General features: G+C 40.8%; 1 protein-coding gene across 1 annotated transcript in view; it reads left to right on the top strand.

Moving 5' to 3' along the window:
* Nucleotides 1-23484, top strand: part of LOC114114061 (antigen WC1.1) — a 66976-nt gene that overhangs the window by 36414 nt on the left and 7078 nt on the right. Inside the window, exons 9-13 of the mRNA XM_060413465.1 lie at nucleotides 3046-3354; nucleotides 3448-3756; nucleotides 13428-13520; nucleotides 13597-13911; nucleotides 15034-15348. Coding sequence (XP_060269448.1) covers nucleotides 3046-3354; nucleotides 3448-3756; nucleotides 13428-13520; nucleotides 13597-13911; nucleotides 15034-15348 — 1341 coding nt within the window. The remainder of the gene's footprint in view (nucleotides 1-3045; nucleotides 3355-3447; nucleotides 3757-13427; nucleotides 13521-13596; nucleotides 13912-15033; nucleotides 15349-23484) is intronic.

Here is a 23484-nt window from a genome sequence, read left to right as displayed (position 1 = left end):
ATCTTGATCCCCGCTTGTGTTTCTTCCAGTCCAGCATTTCTCATGATATACTCTGCATATAAGTTAAATAAGCAGGGTGACAATATACAGCCTTGACGGACTCCTCCTATTTGGAACCAGTCTGTTGTTCCATGTCCAGTTCTAACTGTTGCTTCCTGACCTGCATACAGATTTCTCCAGAGGCAGGTCAGGTGGTCTGGCATTCCCATCTCTCTCAGAATTTTCCACAGTTTATTGTGATCCACACAGTCAAAGGCTTTGGCATAGTCAATAAAACAGAAATAGATGTTTTTCTGGAACTCTCTTGCTTTTTCCATGATAGAGCGGGTATTGGCAATTTGATCTCTGGTTCCTCTGCCTTTTCTAAAACCAGCTTGAACATCAGGGAGTTCATGGTTCACGTATTGCTGAATCCTGGCTTGGAGAATTTTGAGCATTACCTTACTAGCATGTGAGAAGAGTGCAATTGTGCGGTAGTTTGAGCATTCTACGGCAATGCCTTTCTTTCGGAATGGAATGAAAACTGACCTTTTCCAGTCTTGTGGCCACAGCTGAGTTTTCCAAATTGGTGGCATATTGATTGCAGCACTTTCACAGATCCATCTTTCAGGATTTGAAATAGCTCAACTGGAATTCCATCACCTCCACTAGCTTTTTTTGTAGTGATGCTTTCTAAGGCCCACTTGACTTCACATTCCATGATGTCTGGCTTTAGATGAGTGATCACACCATCGTGATTATCCAGGTCATGAAGATCTTTTTGTACAGTTCCTCTGTATTCTTGCCACCTCTTCTTAATATCTTCTGCTTCTTTAGGTCCATACCATTTCTGTTCTTTATCGAGCCCATCTTTGCATGAAATATTCCCTTGGTATTGCTAATTTTCTTGAAGAGATCTCTAGTCTTTTCCATTCTGTTGTTTTCCTCTATTTCTTTGCATTGATCAGCGAGGAAGGCTTTCTTATCTGTTCTTGCTATTCTTTGGAACTCTGCATTTAGATGCGTATATCTTTCCTTTACTCCTTGGCTTTTCGCTTCTCTTCTTTTCACAGCTAATTGTACAGCCTTCCCAGACAGCCATTTTGCTTTTTTGCATTTCTTTTCCATGGGGATGGTCTTGATCCCTGTCTCCTGTACAATGTCACAAACCTCATTCCATAGTTCATTAGACACTCTATCTATCAGATCTAGGTCCTTAAATCTATTTCTCACTTCCACTGTATAATAATAAGGGATTTGATTTAGGTCATACCTGAATGGTCTAGCGGTTTTCCCTACTTTCTTCAATTTGAGTCTGAATTTGACAATAAGGCATTCATGATCTGAGCCACAGTCAGCTCCCGGTCTTGTTTTTGTTGACTGTGTAGAGTTTCTCCATCTTTGGCTGCAAAGAATATAATCAGTCTGATTTCTCTGTTGAAAGTATGGTGATGTCCATGTGTAGAGTCTTCTCTTGTGTTGTTGGAAGAGGGTGTTTGCTATGACCAGTGCATTTTCTTGGCAAAACTCTATTATTCTTTCCCCTGCTTCATTCCCATTCCAAGGCCAAATTTGCCTGTTACTCCAGGTGTTTCTTGACTTCCTACTTTGCCATTCCTGTCCCCTATAATGAAAAGGACATCTTTTTTGGGTGTTAGTTCTAAAAGGTCTTGTAGGTCTTCTTAGAACCGTTCAACTTCAACTTCTTCAGCATTACTGGTTGGGGCATAGACTTGGATAACTGTGATATTGAATGGTTTTCCTTGGAAAGGAACAGAGATCATTCTGTTGTTTCTGAGATTGCATCCAAGTACTGCATTTCGGACTCTTTTGTTAACCATGATGGCTACTCCATGTCTTCTGAGGAATTCCTACCTGCAGTAGTAGATATAATGGTCATCTGAGTTAAATTCACCCATTCCAGTCCATTTTAGTTCGCTGACTCCTAGAATGTCAATGTTCACTCTTTCCATCTCTTGTTTGACCACTTCCAATTTGCCTTGATTCATGGACCTGACATTCCAGGTTCCTATGCAATATTGCTCTTTACAACATCGGACCTTGCCTCTATCATCAGTCACATCCAAGCTGGGTATTGTTTTTGCTTTGGCTCCATCCCTTCATTCTTTCTGGAGTTATTTCTCCACTGACCTCCAATAGCATATTGGGCACGTACTGACCTGGGGTTAGACTATGTTAAATTATCATCACTCCTTCACATTTGCTAAGAATCTCATGTCTAGGATGAAGTAATCAACTAACTCAGTTTTCTTGCATAATCCCACTGAGACTCCACTTTCTCTCAGGTGTGTTCAGGCTGCTAAGTAGCTTTTGTCATGTCCGACTCTGTGCGACCCCATAGACGGCAGCCCACCAGGCTCCCCCATTCCTGGGATTCTCCAGGCAAGAACACTGGAGTGGGTTGTCATTTCCTACTCCATAAATCCTAGGTTTTTAAAAAGATGGCTAGGATCATTCCCTCCCTCTCCTATGGCTCTCTGAACTTTCGTCATTTTCAAACTTATCTGTGAACAAATTCTTTCTAATGCCTGCACTCTTCTGCACTCAGATCCAGCCTGCATGATGTTCCCATCCCCAGTGACTTGAATATTGGCTCAGAGAAAACTGCCCAAAATTCTAGCCCCAGAAATTTCAGGATGACCTTCTAAACTTCGCTGGCTCTTAGGCCTCTAACCTCTCGAATCCCATGATCTTTTTTCACTCTCAGTTAGTTCAACTCTGCACTCAAGTTTGAATGTTTACCACTGCAGTTTCTTTGGGCCTTGTAGTTTCCAGGCCCACAGATAAGAATTAACATTCCTAACCAATATATATTCTCGGGATCCAGCCATTCCAAACTGACCCTGCAATCCTTCTGGATAGCTCTTCAGAAACTTGCTCATGAAAATGCAATTTGACAATGACAGTCAAATTCTCTCTTCGTATCCCGTCTTATTCCACTGTGAAAAGAAAACCTTTCACACTATTGCCTGTGAGATGTTGTCTACAATCGTCAAGCCAGGTTCATGAACACTCACTGGGTTTGTTGTTCTTTGTTTCTCTTAGGATTTGTGCGTCTGGCTGGAGGGGATGGACCCTGCTCAGGGCGAGTAGAAGTGTATTCTGGAGAAGCCTGGATCCCAGTGTCTGATGGAAACTTCACACTCCCCACTGCCCAGGTCATCTGTGCAGAGCTGGGGTGTGGCAAGGCTGTGTCTGTCCTGGGACAGGTGCCCTTCAGAGAGTCCAATGCCCGGTTCTGGGCTGAAGAGTTCAGGTGTGAGGGGGAGGAGCCTGAGCTGTGGGTCTGCCCCAGAGTGCCCTGTCCAGGGGGTACTTGTCACCACAGTGGAGCTGTTCAGGTTGTCTGTTCAGGTGAGATGCACGTCAGGATTTAGCCTCTGTGTACACTCAATTCAAGCTAAAAAAGAAATAAGATTTTTCTGAAATCCTGTCTGTTTCTATCAGTGTACACAGATGTCCAGCTCGTGACAAACAGCTCCTCTCAGTGTGAGGGGCAGGTGGAGATGAACATTTTTGGACGATGGAGAGCACTCTGTGCCTCCCACTGGAGTCTGGCCAATGCCAATGTTGTCTGTCGTCAGCTCGGCTGTGGAGTCGCCATCTCCACCCCAAATGGAGCAGAAGGAAGTGATCAACTCTGGAAAGCCCGATTTCACTGCTCAGGGACTGAGTCCTTCCTATGGAAATGCCCTGTGACTGTCCTGGGTGTTCCTGACTGTTCCCGTGGCAACACGGCGTCTGTGATCTGCTCAGGTAAGAGAGGGAAAGGGCTACTATACTTAGGATGCTCCTGGAGTGAAATGTCCCCAGAGCAGAGAGTAAGGGAAAACAGGCTTAAAAAGAAGGAGGGGGGGTCATGTTTGGGAACGCATGTAAGAATTAAAGATTTTAAAATTAAAAAAAATTAAAAAAAATAAAATTATATAATAAAAAAATAAAATTATATATTAAAAAAAGAAAGATATTCTGTAGTGAATGTTTAATCTCGTTAGTGAACTCGGGTTTCAGCTGCTCATTACTCAAGAATCCAATACTGAGGGACAAGTGTGGGGTAAAATTAAAGACAGCTTTGTTGAGGAAGCCAGCAGTTCTGGGGAGATAGAGGACTAATGTACCAAAGAACCAGCTCCTCCTTGCTGATCAGGGGTGACTGTTTTTAAATGGGAATTTCAGGAGTGCACAGGTGGAAGTCGGGGACAGGTTACCTGCAGAATAGCACAGCTAGCTCCGATAATCATCTTGAAATAAGTCTGATCAGTGTCACTTTTATTGTTTGAATTACAGTTAACCATCAGTTCTAGTGTTGGTCTGTTCCCATTTCCTTGAGGCCAGTCTTAGAATTGTGTAAGATGAAGATTATGAAATTCCCTGTTTGCTCAGATGGTATAGAACCTGCCTGCAATGCAAGAGTCTCGGGTTTGATCCCTGGTTTGGGAAGATCTCCTGGAGAAGGGAATGGCATCCCACTAGTCTAGTCATCATGTGATTGATTGCTACCACCTGTTTGGGATTTCAGTATCTGCAAAATAGCTCAAAAGATATGGCTCAGAATGTTATCTAGAGCCCATGAGAAGGAACTAAAGGTCCTTGAATTTGTTTAGGGCAAACTATTATTATTTTGTCCTATTTGACTGTTTTCCTTTGTTTCTGATTTTTTTTTTTTCATTTCTGTGATGAAATTTATTCTTTAGCTAGGTTTTTCTACAAACAGAGGCAGGTGGAGGAAATGAGGGTGGTCTCTCCTGAGAAGTCTCTGTAAGGTCCTGCTCCATAGCAGTCTCATTGTTCACTCATTTTTTCAGGGGAAAGAAGTGCTAAGAAATGCTGAGAAGTGCTATGTCAGGGAAAGAAATGCTTAGATGAATACTATTTTTTAATGAAACATTATTATTTAGGGATAATAATAGAGAACAAAGTACAAACAATAAATGTATACCTAGGTCATGTTCCCCAACCCAGATCTACAAAGAGAACATTCACAGCACCACAGAATCACTATTGCCTCCCAATAGCCGTGTCCTCCTCCTCTCCAGGAAAGACTGCTTACCTAAGACTTGTACTGCCATGGAATATTTTCTCAGTTTTTGAACTTTATGTAAAATCATACAGTATGTTTTCTTTGTGTCTAATTTCTTTGACTCCAAACTGTGTTGAGATTCACTCATCATGTTGTTTATGGCAGCATTTCATTCATTTTTCTTATTATAGAGTATGCCTTTGGATGATCACATGACCATGCATTGAACCATTCAACTAATGGCAGAGTTGTGAGTTTATTTCCAGTTCTTGACTATTACAAATACAATGGTGCAAATTACTATGACGATGGCCTTTGGCAAAAGTATTTATTATGATTTTTGTGTGTTTAATTCTTGGTCTTATATTTTTATTTTCTTAATGGTATGCTGTACTTCAATGAGCCAAGTTACTCATCTTAGGTTTGACTTATCAACATTCTTTCTGTCCATGCAGTGCTCTTTCAGTAAGTCAGTTCCATTCAATCGCTCAGCTATGTCTGACTCTTTGCAACCCCATGGACTGCAGCATGCCAAGCTTTCCTGTCCTTCACCATCTCCTGGAGCTTGCTCAAGCTCATATCCATTGAGTCGGTGAAGCCATCCAGTCATCTGATTCTCTGTCGTCCCCTTCTCCTCCTGCCTTCAATCTTTCTCAGCTTCAGGGTCTTTTCCAATGAGTCAGTTCTTCTCATCATGTAACAAAGTATTGGAGCTTCAGCTTCAGCATCAGTTCTTCCAATGAATATTCAGGACTGATTTCCTTTAGGATTGACTGATTGGACCTCCTGGCCATCCAAGGGACTGTCAAGAGTCTTCTCCAACACCACAGTTCAAAAGCATCAATTGTTCAGCATTCAGCTTTCTTTAAGGTCCAACTCTCACATCCATACATGATTACTGGAAAAATCATACCTTTGACTAGATGGGCCTTTGTCAGTAATGTCTCTGCTTTTTAATATGTTGACTAGGTTGGTCATAACTTTTCTTCCAAGCATCAAGCATCTTTCAATTTCATGGCTGTAGACATAATCTATGGTGATTTTGGAGCCCAAGAAAATAAAGTCTGTCCCTGTTTCCCCATCTTTTTGCCATAAAGTGATGGGACCAGGTGCCATGATATTAGTTTTTTGAATGTTGAGTTTTAAGCCAACATTTTCACTCTCCTCTTTCAGTTTCATCAAGAGGCTCTTTAATTTCTCCTCACTTTCTGCCATAAGGGTGGTGTCATCTGCGTATCTGAGGTTATTGATATTTCTCCCAGCAGTCCTGACTCCAGTTTGTGCTTCATCCAGCCCCGTATTTCGCATGATGTACTCTGCATATAAGTTAAATAAGCAGAGTGACAATATACAGCCTTGACGTACTTCTGTCTCAGTTTTGAACTGGTCCTTTGATCCAGTCCCTAGAACTCCTTATATTCCTCTAAAATGAACTTTGTCTACTCAAAAATTACAAAAATGTTCTCTGAGAGTATCTCACAGAAGTGTCATTACTTTTTTTGCATATAATTGTACATTGCTTCTAGGATTGACATCTGTGTAGGATAAGGGTCAAGTGTCCTGTTTTCATATGGGTGTCCAGTTGACTCAAAATCTTTTTCTGAAAAGACTGTTCCCCACTGCAGTGCCACCTTTGTGATAAGTGAAAGGGCACATATGTCTGAATACATTGTTTAGACTCTCTATTCTGTTCCACTGTATCCTTTGTCTCTCCTTGCCCCTGTACCACATTTTCTTAATTATTGTAATTTTATAGTAAGTCTTGAACCTTCCCTGGTGTCTCAGAGAGTAAAGAATTTGCCTGCAAGGTGGGAGACCTGGGTTTGATCCCTGGGTTGGGAAGATCCCCTGGAGAAGGGCATGGCAACCCACTCCAGTATTCTTGCCTGGAGAATCCCCGTGGACAGAGGAGCCTGGCGGGCTATAGTCTATTGGATCACAAAGAGTTGGACACGACTGAGTGACTAAGCACGCATAGTAAGTCTGGGTAACTTTAATTTAAAGAAGTTATGTTGTTGCTTTTCTTGCCAACTGCTTTGGTCAGTCTTGTTTTTTTTTTTTTTTTTTATTTTGTATATATTATTGAGCTGAAGCTCCAATCCTTTGGCCACCTGATGCGAAGAGCTGACTCACTAGAAAAGACCCTGATGCTAGGAAAGACTGAAGGCAGGAGGAGAAGGGGATGACAGAGGATGAGATGGTTGGATGGCATCACTGACTCAAAGGAAATGAGTTTGAACAAGCTCCAGGAGTCGATGATGGACAGGGAAGCCTGGTCTGCTGCAGTCCTTGGGGTCACAAAGAGTCAGACACGACTAAGTGACTGAACAGCAATGTAAATTTTGAATCAGCTTGTCATGTTTCAGACATACAAAAGCACAAGGGAATTTGATTGAGGTTAGATTTAATCTGTATATAAATTTGAGAATGACTGACTTTGACAACATTGAGTTTCTCAATTCACTGACAAAATATATCCCTTCATTCAGTTAGGTCTTGAATTTCTCTCAGATGTTTTGCACGTCTTTAACTAGGGTTTCTCCTAGGCATTTTATTGGTTTGATGTTATTAGTATTTCCTTTAGTGAAGGTTTTCTAGGAATGAGTTCTCTCTGAACTTTACCTGGATTCCCCAAATGTTAGATTAGTATTTTGCTTTAATCCTTCCTTTCTGCTTTTCTCTCTCTCTCTTGCTCTAGCTTTCCCTTTCTCTCCTAATTTGTCACTCTCCTGCCCTGTTTTTCCCTGAGTATGTAAAATCTTTCTGGATTAGATTGCAGACATGATGCTCCTTTATCCCTCCCTCCCAAGGATACCAAAGTACTTCTGGAAATTTCCTTACATAACCACAGTTCAGTTAAACCTTTAGAGATGTCAGTCCCCGATGACATCTAAATGCAACCACATGAGACACCCCAAAGATAGAACTGCCAATTTGAGTCTTTCCCAACTTACTCACCCAGGAAATCATGAGCAAAATTTAAAAATAAATTCCTTCAACTACTAAGTTTGGGGGGAAATTTTGTTATATAGCATTATTAACCAGGCACTTACCATAGGACCAGCATTTCTAAATAGTGGAATATTTATCCTCTTATTTTCCATTTTACTGTTTCTATTTTATGTTGATCTAATGTGCTGATACACTCATTCTCTAGTTCTTAATTTCAGCTGTTAACTTTTTCAGCTGTAGAATTTTCTTTTTTCTTTCTTTCTTTTTTTTTTACAGGCAGTTTTCTTTTATTTGTTTGTCTCTATTTTTCAAAATTTAATCCTATGCATACCCCACTATTATTAGAGAAAAATAATAAACACTATTTTCATTTGTTTTTGTTATCATTCCTCTGCCAAGATACACATCATGTTAATTAATTCTTTGTGCACTTTATTCATGGTTATTTAAATTCTCTTTCAGACTATAAAACTCTTAGAGGAAAACATAGGCAGAATATTCTTTGACATAAACTGCAACAAGATCTTTTTTGATCAAATTCCTAAAGAAAATAAAAGCAAAAAAAATAGGATCTAATTAAACTTAAACCTTTTACATATCAAAGGAAATCATAAACAGAACAAAAAGACAACTCTCAGAATGGGAGAAAATATTTGCAAATGAAGTAATTAACAAGGGTTAAATCTTCAAAATACGCAAACAACTCAATCAACAAACCAAACAATCCAATGAAAAAATGGGAAAAAGACCTAAACAGAGATTTTTTCCAGACATACAGATGGCTAACAAATACAACATCACGAATTATTAGAAAGACGCAAGTCAAAAGTACAGTCAGGTAATACTTCACATCAGTTAGAATGTCTTTCATGAAAAAATCCACAAATAAATGCTGGAGAGGATGTGCAGAAAAGGGAATCCTCCTACATATGAGGATGTAAATTGGTACAACTGCTATGGGTTGCCATGCCCTCCTGCAGGGGACATTCCAACCCAAGGATCAAATCCAGGTCTCCCACATTGCAGGCGGATTCTTTACTGTCTGAGCCACCAGACTCAGAAGCCCTACACTATTGATACTAAGTATAAAACAGATATTGCTTAGAGAATCCCATAGACATGGAGCCTGATGGGCTACAATCCATAGTGTCACAGAGTCAGACACTACTGAAGTGTCTTAGCATGCATGCACACAGAAATAGACAAATAATAACTTCTTTATAGCACAGGGAACTCTACTCAGTGTTCTGTGGTGACTAAATAGGAAGTAAATCCAAGAAAGAGGGGACATGTATCAGTTCAGTTCAGTTTGGTTCAGTCACTCAGTCGTGTCCGACTCTTTGTGACCCCATGAATCACAGCACGCCAGGCCTCCCTGTCCATCACCAACTCCCGGAGTTCACTCAGACTCACGTCCATTGAGTCAGTGATGCCATCCAGCCATCTCATCCTCTGTCGTCCCTTTCTCCTCCTGCCCCCAATCCCTCCCAGCATCAGAGTCTTTCCCAATGAGTCAACTCTTTGCATGATGTGGCCAAAGTACTGGAGTTTCAGCTTTAGCATCATTCCTTCCAAAGTAATCCCAGGGCTGATCTCCTTCAGAATGGATTAGTTGGATCTCCTTGCAGTCCAAGGGACTCTCAAGAGTCTTCTCCAACACCACAGTCCAAAAGCATCAATTCTTTGGCTCTCAGCCTTCTTCACAGTCCAACTCTCACATCCATACATGACTACTGGAAAAACCATAGCCTTGACTAGGCGGACCTTAGTCGGCAAAGTAATGTCTCTGCTTTTGAATATGCTATCTAGGTTGGTCATAACTTTTCTTCCAAGGAGTAAGTGTCTTTTAATTTCATGGCTGCAGTCACCATCTGCAGTGATTTTGGAGCCCCCAAAAATAAAGTCTGACACTATTTCCACTGTTTCCCATCTATTTCCCATGGAATGATGGGACCGGATGCCATGATCTTTGTTTTCTGAATGTTGAGCTTTAAGCCAACTTTTCACTCTCCTCCTTCACTTTCATCAAGAGGCTTTTTGGTTCCTCTTCAATTTCTGCCATAAGGGTGGTGTCATCTGCATATCTGAGGTTATTGATATTTCTCCCAGCAATCTTGATTCCAGCTTCTGTTTCTTCCAGTCCAGCATCTTATGATGTACTCAGCATATAAGTTAAATAATCAGGGTGACAGTATACAGCCTTGATGTACTCCTTTTCCTATTTGGACCCAGTCTGTTGTTCCATGTCGAGTTCTAACCGTTGCTTCCTGATCTGCATACAGGTTTGTCAAGAGGCAGGTCAGGTGGTCTGGCATTCCCATCTCTCTCAGAATTTTCCACAGTTTATTGTGATCCACACAGTCAAAGGCTTTGGCATAGTCAATAAAGCAGAAATAGATGTATTTCTGGAACTCTCTTGCTTTTTCCATGATAGAGCGGATATTGGCAATTTGATCTCTGGTTCCTCTGCCTTTTATAAAACCAGCTTGAATATCTGGAAGTACACAGTTCACGTATTGCTGAATCCTGGCTTGGAGAATTTTGAGCATTACTTTACTAGCATGTGAGATGAGTGCAATTGTGCGGTAGTTTGAGCATTCTTTGGCGTTGCCTTTCTTAGGGATTGGAATGAAAATTGACCTTCTCCAGTCTTGTGCCACTGCTGAGTTTTCCAAATTTTCTGGCATATTGAGTGCAGCACTTTCACAGCATCATCTTTCAGGATTTGAAATAGCTCTACTGGAATTCCATCACCTCCACTAGCTTTGTTCGTAGTGATGCTTCCTAAGGTCCACTTGACTTAACATTCCAGGATGTCTGGCTCTAGATGAGTGATCACACCATCATGATTATCCGGGTCATGAAGATCTTTTTTGTACAGTTCTTCTGTGTATTCTTCCCACCTCTTCATAATATCTTCTGCTTCTGTTAGGTCCATACCATTTCTGTCTTTGAGCGAGCCCATCTTTGCATGAAATGCTCCCTTGGTATCTGTAATTTTCTTGAAGAGATCTCTAGTCTTTCCCATTCTGTTGTTTTCCTCTATTTCTTAGCATTGATCGCTGAAGAAGGCTTTCTTATCTCTTCTTGCTATTCTTTGGAACTCTGCATTCAGATGCTTATATCTTTCCTTTTCTCCTTGGCTTTTCGCTTCTCTTCTTTTCAGAGCTATTTGTAAGGCTTCCCCAGACAGCCATTTTGCTTTTTGCATTTCTTTTCCATGGGGATGGTCTTGATCCCTGTGTCCTGTACAGTGTCACGAACCTCATTTCATAGTTCATCAGGCACTGTATCTATCAGATCTAGGTCCTTAAATCATTTCTCACTTCCACTGTATAATCATAAGGGATCTGATTTAGGTCATACCTGTATGGTCTAGCGGTTTTCCCTGCTTTCTTCAATTTCAGTCTGAATTTGGTAATAAGGAGTTCATGATCTGAGCCACAGTCAGCTCCTGGTCTTGTTTTTGTTGACTGTATAGAGTTTCTCCATCTTTTGCTGCAGAGAATATAATGAATCTGATTTCAGTGTTGACCATCTGGTGATGTCCATGTGTAGAGTCTTCTCTTGTGGTGTTGGAAGAGGGTGTTTGCTATGACCAGTGCATTTTCTTGGCAAAACTCCATTAGTCTTTGCCCTGCTTCATTCTGCATTCCAAGGCCAAATTTGCATGTTACTCCAGGTGTTTCTTGACTTCCAGGTTTGCATTCCAATCCCCTATAATGAAAAGGACATCTTCTTTGGGTGTTAGTTCTAAAAGGTCTTGTAGGTCTTCATAGAACCATTCAACTTCAGCTTCTTCAGCGTTACTGGTTGGGGCATAGAGTTGGATAACTGTGATGTTGAATGGTTTTCCTTGGAAAGGAACAGAGATCATTCTGTCGTTTTTGAGATTTCATCCAAGTACTGCATTTCGGACTCTTCTGTTGACCATGATGGCTACTCCATTTCTTCTGAGGAATTCCTGCCCGCAGTAGTAGATATAATGGTCATCTGAGTTAAATTCACCCATTCCAGTCCATTTTAGTTCGCTGATTCCTAGAACGTCGGCATTCACTCTTTCCATCTCTTGTTTGACCACTTCCAATTTGCCTTGATTCAGGGACCTGACATTCCAGGTCACTATGCAATATTGCTCTTTACAGCATCAGAGCTTGCTTCTATCACCAGTCACCTCCACAGCTGGGTGTTGTTTTTGCTTTGGATCCGTCCCTTCATTCTTTCTGGAGTTATTTCTCCACTGACCTCCAATAACATATTGGGCACCTACTGACCTGGGGAGTACCCCTTTCAGTATCATATCATTTTGCCTTTTCATACTGTACATGGGGTTCTCAAGGCAAGAATACTGAAGTGGTTTGCCATTCCCTTTTCCAGTGGACCACATTCTGTCAGACCTCTCCACCATGACCCACCCGTCTTGGGTTGCCCCACAGGCATGGCTGAGTTTCATTGAGTTAGACAAGGCTGTGGTCCTAGTGTGATTAGATTGACGTGTGTGTGTGTGTGTGTGTGTGTGTGTGTGTGTATATATATATATATATATATATATATAGAGAGAGAGAGAGAGAGAGAGAGAGAGAGAGAGATGTAGTTGTTGTTGTTTAGTCGCTGAGTTGTGTCTGACTCTTTTGTGACCTCATGGACTGCCATGCTCCTTGGTCCATAGGAATTCTTAGGCAAGAATACTGGAGTGGATTGCGAGTTTTTTCTCCAAAGGCTCTTCCCAACCCAGGGATGGAACCCCACTCTCCTGTTTGGCAGACAGATTCTTTACCACTGAGTCACCTGGGAAGCCCATATGTATATGTATAACTTGCTAAATTTGCTGAACAGCACAAGCTACCACAACATTGTAAAGAAATTATACTCAAATAAAATTAAATAAAACAAATTATCTGTCAGGTAAATTTAAGAGCCAAATACCCTGGGATTTTTTTTTTAATGTTTCTTTTTGCTCTGGTTTTCCATGAGATCTCTTTTATATCAGTATTATTAAAACCACAACTGTGTTGATAAATAATTGTACAATTCCTTCAGAAAGACCTTTTTTTTTCTTCTTCTATTTAGGGGTGGATTAAGGATAGAACAACTTGTTTAACTCATTTTTAGGGCAAAGCTTGGCTTAAAACAGGAATCGTGCCATTGTCAGGACCAGGGCTCTTCATGGAGAAAGGGAACACTAAGATTCTGGTAACTTTACCAGTACGTTTCAGCTTTCATCTCAGCTCCATCACTAGGTCATTATTTTTTTTTTTCTTTTGAACTTTCTATTTAGTACTGGGGTTTAGCTGATTAACGATGTTGTTATAGTTTCAGGTGAACGGCCAGGGACTCGGCCATACATATACACGGATCCATTTCCCTCCAAGCTTCCCTCCCCTCCTAAAAATTATTTAACTGATGTTCCTGTTCTTCAACCCTCCCAACCCTCTAATCATCGCTTTTTCTTCAGGAAACCAGACCCAGGTGCTGCCCCAGTGCGACCACTTTGTGTCTGAACCAGCAGGCTCTGCAGCCTCAGAGGAGAGCGCCCCCTACTGCTCAGGTGAGGGTCCCACAGGAAAGAAGACCCTTCTCATTCCCCAGGTCCACACCCCATTGTCCCATTTCTCTCTCCTCAGACAGCAGGCAGCTCCGCCTGGTGGACGGGGGCGGTCCCTGCGCCGGGAGAGTGGAGATCCTTGACCAGGGCTCCTGGGGCACCATCTGTGATGACGGCTGGGACCTGGACGATGCCCGCGTGGTGTGCAGGCAGCTGGGCTGTGGAGAAGCCCTCAATGCCACGGGGTCTGCTCAGTTTGGGGCGGGATCAGGGCCCATCTGGCTGGACGACCTAAACTGCACAGGAAATGAGTCCCAGGTGTGGAGATGCCCTTCCCGGGGCTGGGGGCAGCACGACTGCAGACACAAGGAGGACGCGGGAGTCATCTGCTCAGGTCAGCACTCCACACTGTCCACAGGCTGGGGGAGGGGTGGGTCCCTGGAGGACGGGGGGTCTGAGCCCTGAGGGAGAGATGCTGAAAGGACCAGAGAAGGAGGCTTCCTCGCATGGAGCCTGTCTTTCCAGCAGACGTGAAGACGAGGTGCTTTCACTGCCTCCTGCAGCAGCTGAGATTCTGGTCCTTTCTTCTCAGTAGTATTTCCTGGCAGAGCCTTTTCTCACAGTTTTTCTTGAAATCAGGGCTCACCCTTCTGGTGCATAAGGTAGAGAAGTCTTAAAGCCACTGTGCTAGTTTTTGTTTGTTCTATAACAAGTTGCTACATTGTTAGTGGTTTAAAAAAACATATTTCTTTCCTTACACTTCTCTACCTTAGATGTCCAGCAGGGATCTCACTGGACTGCGATAAAAGTTTCAGCAGGGCCACGTCACTTCTGAGCCTCTGGGAAATAACCTGTTTCCTGTCTTTTCAAGCTTCTAGAAGCCGCCTGCCTTCCTTCACTCATAACCCCCTTCTGTTCATCATCAGACCAGCAACGCTCCACCTCTCTGACCATTATCCGTATTCACATCTCCCTGTAACCAGAATGAGGAAAAGGTTCCACTTTAAAGGATAGTGAGTCTAAGAATGTGATTAGACTGTGCTCAGGTGGTTAATCTGCCATCTTTCAGGTTACTCTTACCATCCCAAGGACCATACCTTAATCACATATGTAAAGTCCCTTTTGCCAGATAAGGAAACACAGATACAGCTTCCATGTAGACATCTGTGGGTCCATTATTCTATCTGCCTCCACACTGTCCATATCACATCCCTTTCATACACTCTCTTAGATGTTTTGTCAGGAAGCAGGAGTCAGCTCCCTCTCCCTGCAGGTGTCCAGGTTGGTCTTCCTCTCAGTTCCTATCCACTACATCATGGTGGTAGAAGTATTTAGAAAGACAGACACAAATGGACAAAGTGAGGTGAAAAGGAGACAAGTTTCACTCTGGTCATCTAATGAATTTGCTTCCTCACCTGGGTCACAGAATGAATGTTCACAATTTTGGGGAGAGAGGAAAACCCAGAGCACTGAGTGGGGTGCTCACTGTGTCCTGTCTCCTCTTTTTTGATCTCAGAGTTCCTGGCCCTCAGGATGGTGAGCGAGGACCAGCAGTGTGCTGGGTGGCTGGAAGTTTTCTACAACGGGACCTGGGGCAGTGTCTGCCGCAGCCCCATGGATGATGTCACCGTGTCCATCATCTGCAGTCAGCTTGGCTGTGGGGACAGTGGAAGTGTCAACACCTCTGTTGGTCTCAGGGAAGGTTCTAGACCCCGGTGGGTAGATTTAATTCAGTGTCGGAAAACTGATACCTCTCTCTGGCAGTGTCCTTCTGGCCCGTGGAAATACAGTTCATGCTCTCCAAAGGAGGAAGCCTACATCTCCTGTGCAGGTGACTTATGTCTGTTTCTGTGTTTTTCCCAATTCTGTAGGATGTTATTAGTGACATTTGATATTTTCAAATCTAAGTGATGTGTTTAAGTTGAGTTTATAAAATGAAGTTTGGATGGAGCTAATTTAATCTACATGTTCCAAACTTTCTTTTTTAAAGTTTTTAATTGATATAACTGATACAACATTATATTTTTTGTTGTGTACAACATGCTTATATATTTGTGTGTATTGATAAATAATCACTACTGTAAGTCTAGTTATATCTCTATATATGGATCCACATATATAGATCCATATATACCGATCCATATATATAGTTAAATATTTTTCTTACATGATGAGAATGTTTAAGATGTATTTTCTTGCCATCTTTCAAATAGACAATACCATATTCACTATAGTCACCATGCTGTATGTTATATCTCTTCACCTATTAATTTTATAATTCAAATTTATACCTTTTTATTACCTTTGCCTGCACCAAATCCCCCACCTCTGGCAGCCACCAATGACTCAGCATCTCTGAACTTGCTTTTTGTTTTAATATTACACATATAAATGAGATTACATGGTATTTTTCTTTCTCTGTCTGATTTATTTCACTTAACATAATGCCCTCGAGGTCCATCCATGTTGTTGAAACTGGCAAGATTTTTTTCTTTTTTATGGGTGGATATAAGTCTATATTACATTTTCTTTATCCATTCATCAGTGAAGACTTACATTGTTTGACTCATATATATTGCTATAAAATACTAAAAGGTAATACTGTTAAAGTGCTGCAGTCAATACGTCAGCACATTTGAAAGATTCATCAGTGGCCACAGGACTGGAGAAGGTCTGTTTTCATTTCAGTCTCAAGGAAGAGCAGTGCCAGTGAATGGTCAGATCACCTCACAGTTGTGCTCATTTCACATGCTAGCAAGGTTATGCTCAAAGTCTTTCAAGCTAGGCTTCAGGAGTAAGTGAACTGAGAACTTCCGAGATGTACAAGCTGGGTTTAGAAAAGGCAGAGAAACCAGAGATCAAATTGCCAACACTTGTTGGATCCTAGAGTAAGCCAGAGAATTCCAGAAAAACATCTTCTTCATTGACTACATAAAGCCTTTGACCATGTGGATCACAATGAATTGTGAAAAATTCTTAAAGAGATGAGAATGCCAGAGCACCTTACCTGCCTGCTGAGAAGCCTGTATGCAGATCAAAAAGCAGCAGTTGGAACTGGACATGAAACAAACTACTGGTTCTACACTGGGGAAAGAGTTCGTCAAGACTGTATATTGTCACCCTGTTTATTTAACGTATATGCAGAGAACATCATAGGAAATGCCAGGCTGGATGAATCACAAGCTGGAATCAAGATTACTGTGAGAAATATCAACAACCTCAGATACACAGATGCTACCACTCTAATGGCAGAAAGCAAAGAGGAACTAAAGAGCCTCTCATTGAGGGTGGAAGAGGAGAGTGAAAAAGCTGACTTACAGCTAAACATTTAACATTCTAAAAACTAAGATCATCAGCACTTCCTGGCAAATAAAAGGGGTGAAAGTGGAAACAGTGACAGATTTTCTTTTCTTGGACTCCCAAATCACTGCTGACAGTGACTGCAGCCACGAGATTAAAGGAGGCTTGCTTCTCTGTGACAAACCTAGACAGGGTATTAGAAAAAGACACTGCATTGCTGACAAAGGTCCATATGGTCAAAGCTATATTTTTTCTAGTAGTCATCTCTGGACGTGAGAGCCGGGTTATAGGAGAAGCTAAAAAGAGGTGATTCTTTTTTTAAAAAATTTTTTTAATTTTTATTTTTACTTTATTTTACTTTACAATACTGTATTGGTTTTGCCATACATTGACATGAATCCACCACGGGTGTACATGCGTTCCCAAACATGAACCCCCCTCCCACCTCCCTCCCCATAATATCTCTCTGGGTCATCACCGTGCACCAGCCCCAAGCATCCTGTATCCTGCATTGGACATAGACTGGCGATTCGATTCTTACATGATAGTATACATGTTTCAATGCCATTCTCCCAAATCATCCCACCCTCTCCCTCTCCCTCTGAGTCCAAAAGTCCGTTATACATGTCTGTGTCTTTTTTGCTGTCTTGCATACAGGGTCGTCATTGCCATCTTTCTAAATCCCATATATATGTGTTAGTATACTGTATTGGTGTTTTTCTTTCTGGCTTACTTCACTCTGTATAATTGGCTCCAGTTTCATCCATCTCATCAGAACTGATTCAAATGTATTCTTTTTAATGGCTGAGTAATACTCCGTTGTGTATATGTACCACAGCTTTCTTATCCATTCATCTGCTGATGGACATCTAGGTTGTTTCCATGTCCTGGCTATTATAAACAGTGCTGCGATGAACATTGGGGTACATGTGTCTCTTTCAATTCTGGTTTCCTCGGTGTGTATGCCCAGCAGTGGGATTGCTGGGTCATAAGGCAGTTCTATTTGCAATTTTTTGAGTTGATTCTTTTGAATTGTGGTGCTTGGATGCCACAGTTGAATTGAGAGTACTTTGGGCAGAAAGGAGATCAAACCAATCAATCCTAAAGAAAATCAACCCTGAATATTCATTGGAAGGACTGATGCTGAAGCTGAAGCTCCAATACTTTGGCCACCTGATGAGAAGAGCTGACTCATTGGAAAAGACTCTGATGATGGGAAATATTGAAGGCAAAAGAAGAAGAGGGCCGCAGAGGATGAGATAGATAGCATCACCAGTTCAGTGGACATGAATTTGAGCAAACTTTGGGAGATAGTGAAGGACAGAGGAGCCTGGCGTGCTGCAGTCCATGGGGTTGCAAAGAGTCAGATACAACCTAGAAACTGGAGATATGTTGCTGCAGTGAACATTGGGTTTTCAAGTTAGTGTTTTTGTTTCCTTCAGATAAATACTCGAAAGTGAAATTGCTAAATCGTATGGCAGTTCTATTTTTAATTTTTGATGCACCTCAATACTGTTTCCATAGGGGCTGTATCAACTTACGTTCCCTCTAAGTGTGCAAAAGCTTTCCTGTCTCTTCACATTCTCCTCAACTCCTGTTATTTCTTCTTTTGGATAAAAGCCTTTCTAGAGGATATGAGGTGATATCTCATTGTGGTTTTGATTTGTATTTTCTAATGAGTAATAGTGTTGAGTATGTTTTCATGCATCTATTGGCAAGTTGTATGTATTCTTAAAAAAAAAGTCTGTTCAGGTTCTCTGCCCAATTTTAAAAAATCAGATTGTTTTTTGCTACTGAGTTGTATGAGTTCCTTGTGTATTTTGGATAATAATCCTTAGCAGAAATATAATATGCAAGTATTTTCTCCAATTCCATAGGTTGCTTTTTCATGTTGTTGATCGTTTCCTTAATTGGGCAGAAGCTTTTTAGCCTTATGTCATCACAACTGCTTGTTTTTACTCTTGTTCCCTTTGCTTTTGGTGCCAAATCCAAAAAATCATCACAAAGACTGGTGTCAAGGATTTTATTTTCTGTGTTTTCCTGTAGAAATTTTATGGCTTCAGGACTTGTGATCAAGTCTTTAATTTATTTTGAGTTAATTTTTGTGAATGGTGTGAGCTAGTGGTCCAGTTTCATTTTTTGCATGTGGCTGTCCAGTTTTCCCAATGCCATTTACTGAAAAAAAAAAAAAAAAACAAAACTGTCCTTTTCCCACTGTATATTCTTGGCTTCTTTGTCAAAAATTAATTGACCATAGAAATGTGGGTTTATTTATGGACTCTCTGTTCTGTTCCATTGATCTCCGTGTTCATTTTTATACCAACCGCATACTGTTTTGATTAATATAGTTTTGTAATATAGTTTGAAAACAAGAAGCATGACACCTCTAGCTTTGTTTTTCTTTCTGAAGATTGCTTTGGTATTGAGCATCTTTTGTGGTTCCATGCAAATTTTAGGATTGTTTCTTCTGTATCTGTGAAAATTCCCATTGGAATTTTGATAAGGATTGCAGAGAATCTGTAGATTGCTTTGGGTAGTATGGGCATGTTCATAATATTAGATCTTCCAATCCATGAGCACAGAATATCTTTCCATTTATTTGAGTCATCTTCAGTTTCTGTCATCACTGTATTTATAGTTTTCAGTGTACAGGGCTTTTTTACCTTGGTTAAATTTATTCCTAGGTATTTTATTCATTTTCATACAAATGTAAATAGAATTGTTTTCTCAGTTTCTCCCTATAGCAGTTTGTTGTTAGTGTAAAGAAATGCAACTGATATTTTGTATACAGATGTTTCTTCTACAACTTTACTGAGTGTATTGGTTCTCATATTTTTGCTGAAGTCTTTAGTGTTTCTACATATAATATCATGTAAGGGGGTTTCTTTCCTCATGGCTCTGATGGTAGAAAATCTGTCTGCAATGCAAGAGATCCAGGTTCAGTCCCTGGGTCAGGATGATTCCCTGGAGGAAGGAATGGCAACCCACTCCAGTATTCTTGCCTGGAGAATCCCAGTAGACAGAGGAGCCTGGCAGGCTGCAGTCCTTGGGGTTGTAAAGAGTCAGACATGACTGAATGACTAACACTTTCACTTTTCAATCTGCAAATAGTGTCAATTTTGCCTCTTCCTTTCAGATTTGGATATCTTGATTTTCTTTTTATTGCCTGATGGATCTGGACAGAACTACCAAAACTAAGTTGAATAAAAGTGGTGAGAGTAGACATTTTTGTCTTGTGTCTGATTTCAGAGGAAAAGCTTTTAGTTTTTTACAGTCAAGTATGATGAGTTGACTCATTGGAAAAGACTCTGATGCTGGGAGGGATTGGGGGCAGTAGGAGAAGGGGACGACCGAGGATGGGATGGCTGGATGGCATCACAGACTCGATGGACATGAGTCTGAGTGAACTCTGGGAGATGGTGATGGACAGGGAGGCCTGGCATGCTGTGATTCATGGGGTTGCAAAGAGTCGGACAGGACTGAGTGACTGAACTGAACTGGACTGATTATGTTAGCTGTGTACTTTTCATATGGCCTTAATTATGTTGAGATGCAATCCTTCCATACCTACTTTGTAAAAGAGTTTTTACTGTAAGTGGATGTTGAATTTGTCAAACACTTTTTCTGCATCCTTTGAGGATTTTATTTTTACCTTCGTTTTATTTTTTTGGTTTATCACATTGATTAATTTATGAATGTTGAACTATCCTTGGGACAAATATCACTTGATCATCATGTATGATTCTTTTAGTGTATTGTCAAATTCAGTTTTCTAGTATTTTGTGAATGATTTTTTCACCTGTATTTATCAGAGTATTAGCCTGTAATTTTCTTTTCTCCTGGTGTCCTTGTCTGACTTTGGTATCAGACTAATGTTGACTTCAGAAAGTGAATTTGGAAGTGTTCTTTTCTTCTGTTTTTGGAAGAATTTGAGAAGGCTCCCCCACTAAATACTGTTACATTGGAAATTGAGATTTCAGCAATAAATTTTGAATGAAGAAATAAATGTTGGCAAGGGCGACAAATAGTCAAACTATAGCACCTTATTCCTTCAACGTTTCTCTCTCTGTTTCTTTCTCCTTCCCTCCCCTTCCACATACACACACACACACACACACCCCATTCAGGTAAACCTTGAATGGTATGCTGGATGTTGCCTGAAACCCAAAGCTAAGAGAATGTAGGATCAGATACTTCAAAAGCAGAGGCTCACTCCCTTCCTTGTCTCTCTTTGCTCATCTCTTTGTCTTTTTGATTTGAAGGCCAAAGAGGCATTAAACTATGAGACCTTTTATTTTTTATTTATTTATTTTTTAATTTTTATTTTTACTTTATTTTACTTTACAATACTGTATTGGTTTTGCCATACATTGACATGAATCCACCATGGGTGTACATGAGTTCCCAATCCTGAACCCCCCTCCCACCTCCCACTCCATATCATCTCTCTGGATCATCCCCATGCACCAGCCCAAGCATCCTGTATCCTGCATCGAACATAGACTGGCGATTAGTTTCTTACATGAGAGTATACATGTTTCAGTGCCATTCTCCCAAATCACCCCACCCTCTCCTTCTCCCTCAGAGTCCAAAAGTCCATTCTATACGTCTGTGTCTCTTTTGCTGTCTTGCATACAGGGTTATCATTACCATCTTTCTAAATTCCATATATATGTGTTAGTATACTGTATTGGTGTTTTTCTTTCTGGCTTGCTTCACTCTGTATAATTGGCTCCAGTTTCATCCATCTCATCAGAACTGATTCAAATGTATTCTTCTTAATGGCTGAGTAATACTCCGTTGTGTATATGTACCACAGCTTTCTTATCCATTCATCTGCTGATGGACATCTAGGTTGTTTCCATGTCCTGGCTATTATAAACAGTGCTGCGATGAACATTGGGGTATATGTGTGTCTTTCAGTTCTGGTTTCCTTGGTGTCTAATCCCAGCAGTGGGATTGCTGGATCATATGGCAGTTCTATTTGCAATTTTTAAAAGACTCTCCACACTGTTCTCCATAGTGACTGTACTAGTTTGCATTCCCACCAACAGTGTAGAGTGTTCCCTTTTCTCCACACCTTCTCCAGCATTTATTGCTTGTAGACTTTTGGATTGCAGCCATTTTGACTGGTGTGAAATGGCACCTCATTGTGGTTTTGATTTGCATTTCTCTGATAATGAGTGATGTTGAGCATCTTTTCATGTGTTTGTTAGCCATCTGTATTTGAGACCTTTTATTGATGATATTTTTCCTACAATTAAACCCTGTGAATTGAGAGATGGTGAAGTCTTTGACCATGAAAATGAGCAACCTGCTCACAGAGGTCCTGCCATCATTTTCTCAGAGGTTCTCTGCATAGAGTGGGTAGGAGTTTTGATAGGATGATCTGTAATGAATATGGAAATATTGATACTTTATGACAGGTACTATTTACCCTTCTGGTTTTTTTGAATTTACATTTATTTCTGTCAGCTTCCATTCTTTTATATATATTTTCAGTCTTTTGTTTATTATTTCTGCATCTTCTCAATAGAAATTTTTCTCACTAGGCTTTTTTTAACTATTGCAAAAATTTCTGGCTTACTCAGTGTGTACATATATGTGTCCATATGTCTTCTCAGAATTCTACTAAGTCTTTCCTGTATATTTCCTTTTTAAGAGATTCCTAACCAACACTATGGGCTTTTCTGGTGGCTCAGACAGCAAAGAAACTGCCTGCAGTGCAGGAGACCTGGGTTTGATCCCTGGGTAGGGAAGATCCCGTGGAGAAGTGAATAGCAATCTACTCCAGTATGTTTGTCTGGAAAATCCTATGGACAGAGGAGCCTGGTGGGCTGCAGTCCATAGGGTCACAAAGAGTTGGACATGACTGAGCGACTAACACACACACACACATGACCAACACTACATTGTGGGGCAATTATCTCCCAATTAAAAATAAATTTGAAAAGAGGGTTTCCTTTCACAACAGTAGTCTTCAATTGCCCACTGTCACACTGAATAATAGGTAAGAGTAGTTTATAATCTATCCAATAATTTTCCATTAAAATTATGTACATGAGATTTTGAATATAAATTGACTCTGTGCTTCTGGACTGATTATTTTTAATGTGAACTATTATCATAGACTGCTACCATTAATTTATATTTGGTTTACTATTTCACTGATTAGTATGAATTAAAAAAATATTTTATTTCACTGAATTTTATTTGTCTATTCATTCATTTAATAAATATTTATCAAGCCTCTATCTAGGTATTTAGAAATGGTTTTCCATAGATATTTGTTGGATGAGTGCATACAATGTGCAGGCACTGTCCTAATAGCAGAAACAAGGCACATATAAGATACACAAGGTCCTTCTTCTAAGGGACCTTTCTCTCAGAGGAGTGTGTGTACATTTGTAGATGTCTGTGTTTATATTTGCTGTGGGATGTGAAGACTGATAAACAAGTAAATATTTAAAGTAATTTCAGCTGGTGATCAGATGCAGTGAATGTTTCAGCCCAGGAGATAATAAGCCTGTATTTTCACATCTCATTTGCACTGAGCCATGCCCCTGATGCTAAGTGGCTTCGGTCGTGTCCAACTCTGTGCGACCCCATAGACAGCAGCCCACTAGGCTCCTCTGTCTCTGGGATTCTCCACGCAAGAACACTGGAG

The sequence above is a fragment of the Ovis aries genome, chromosome 3 (assembly GCF_016772045.2).
Source record: "Ovis aries strain OAR_USU_Benz2616 breed Rambouillet chromosome 3, ARS-UI_Ramb_v3.0, whole genome shotgun sequence".
NCBI lineage: Eukaryota > Metazoa > Chordata > Mammalia > Artiodactyla > Bovidae > Ovis > Ovis aries.
The sequence above is the reverse complement of the archived record's forward strand: the minus strand, read 5'-3'. Positions and strand labels throughout refer to the sequence as shown.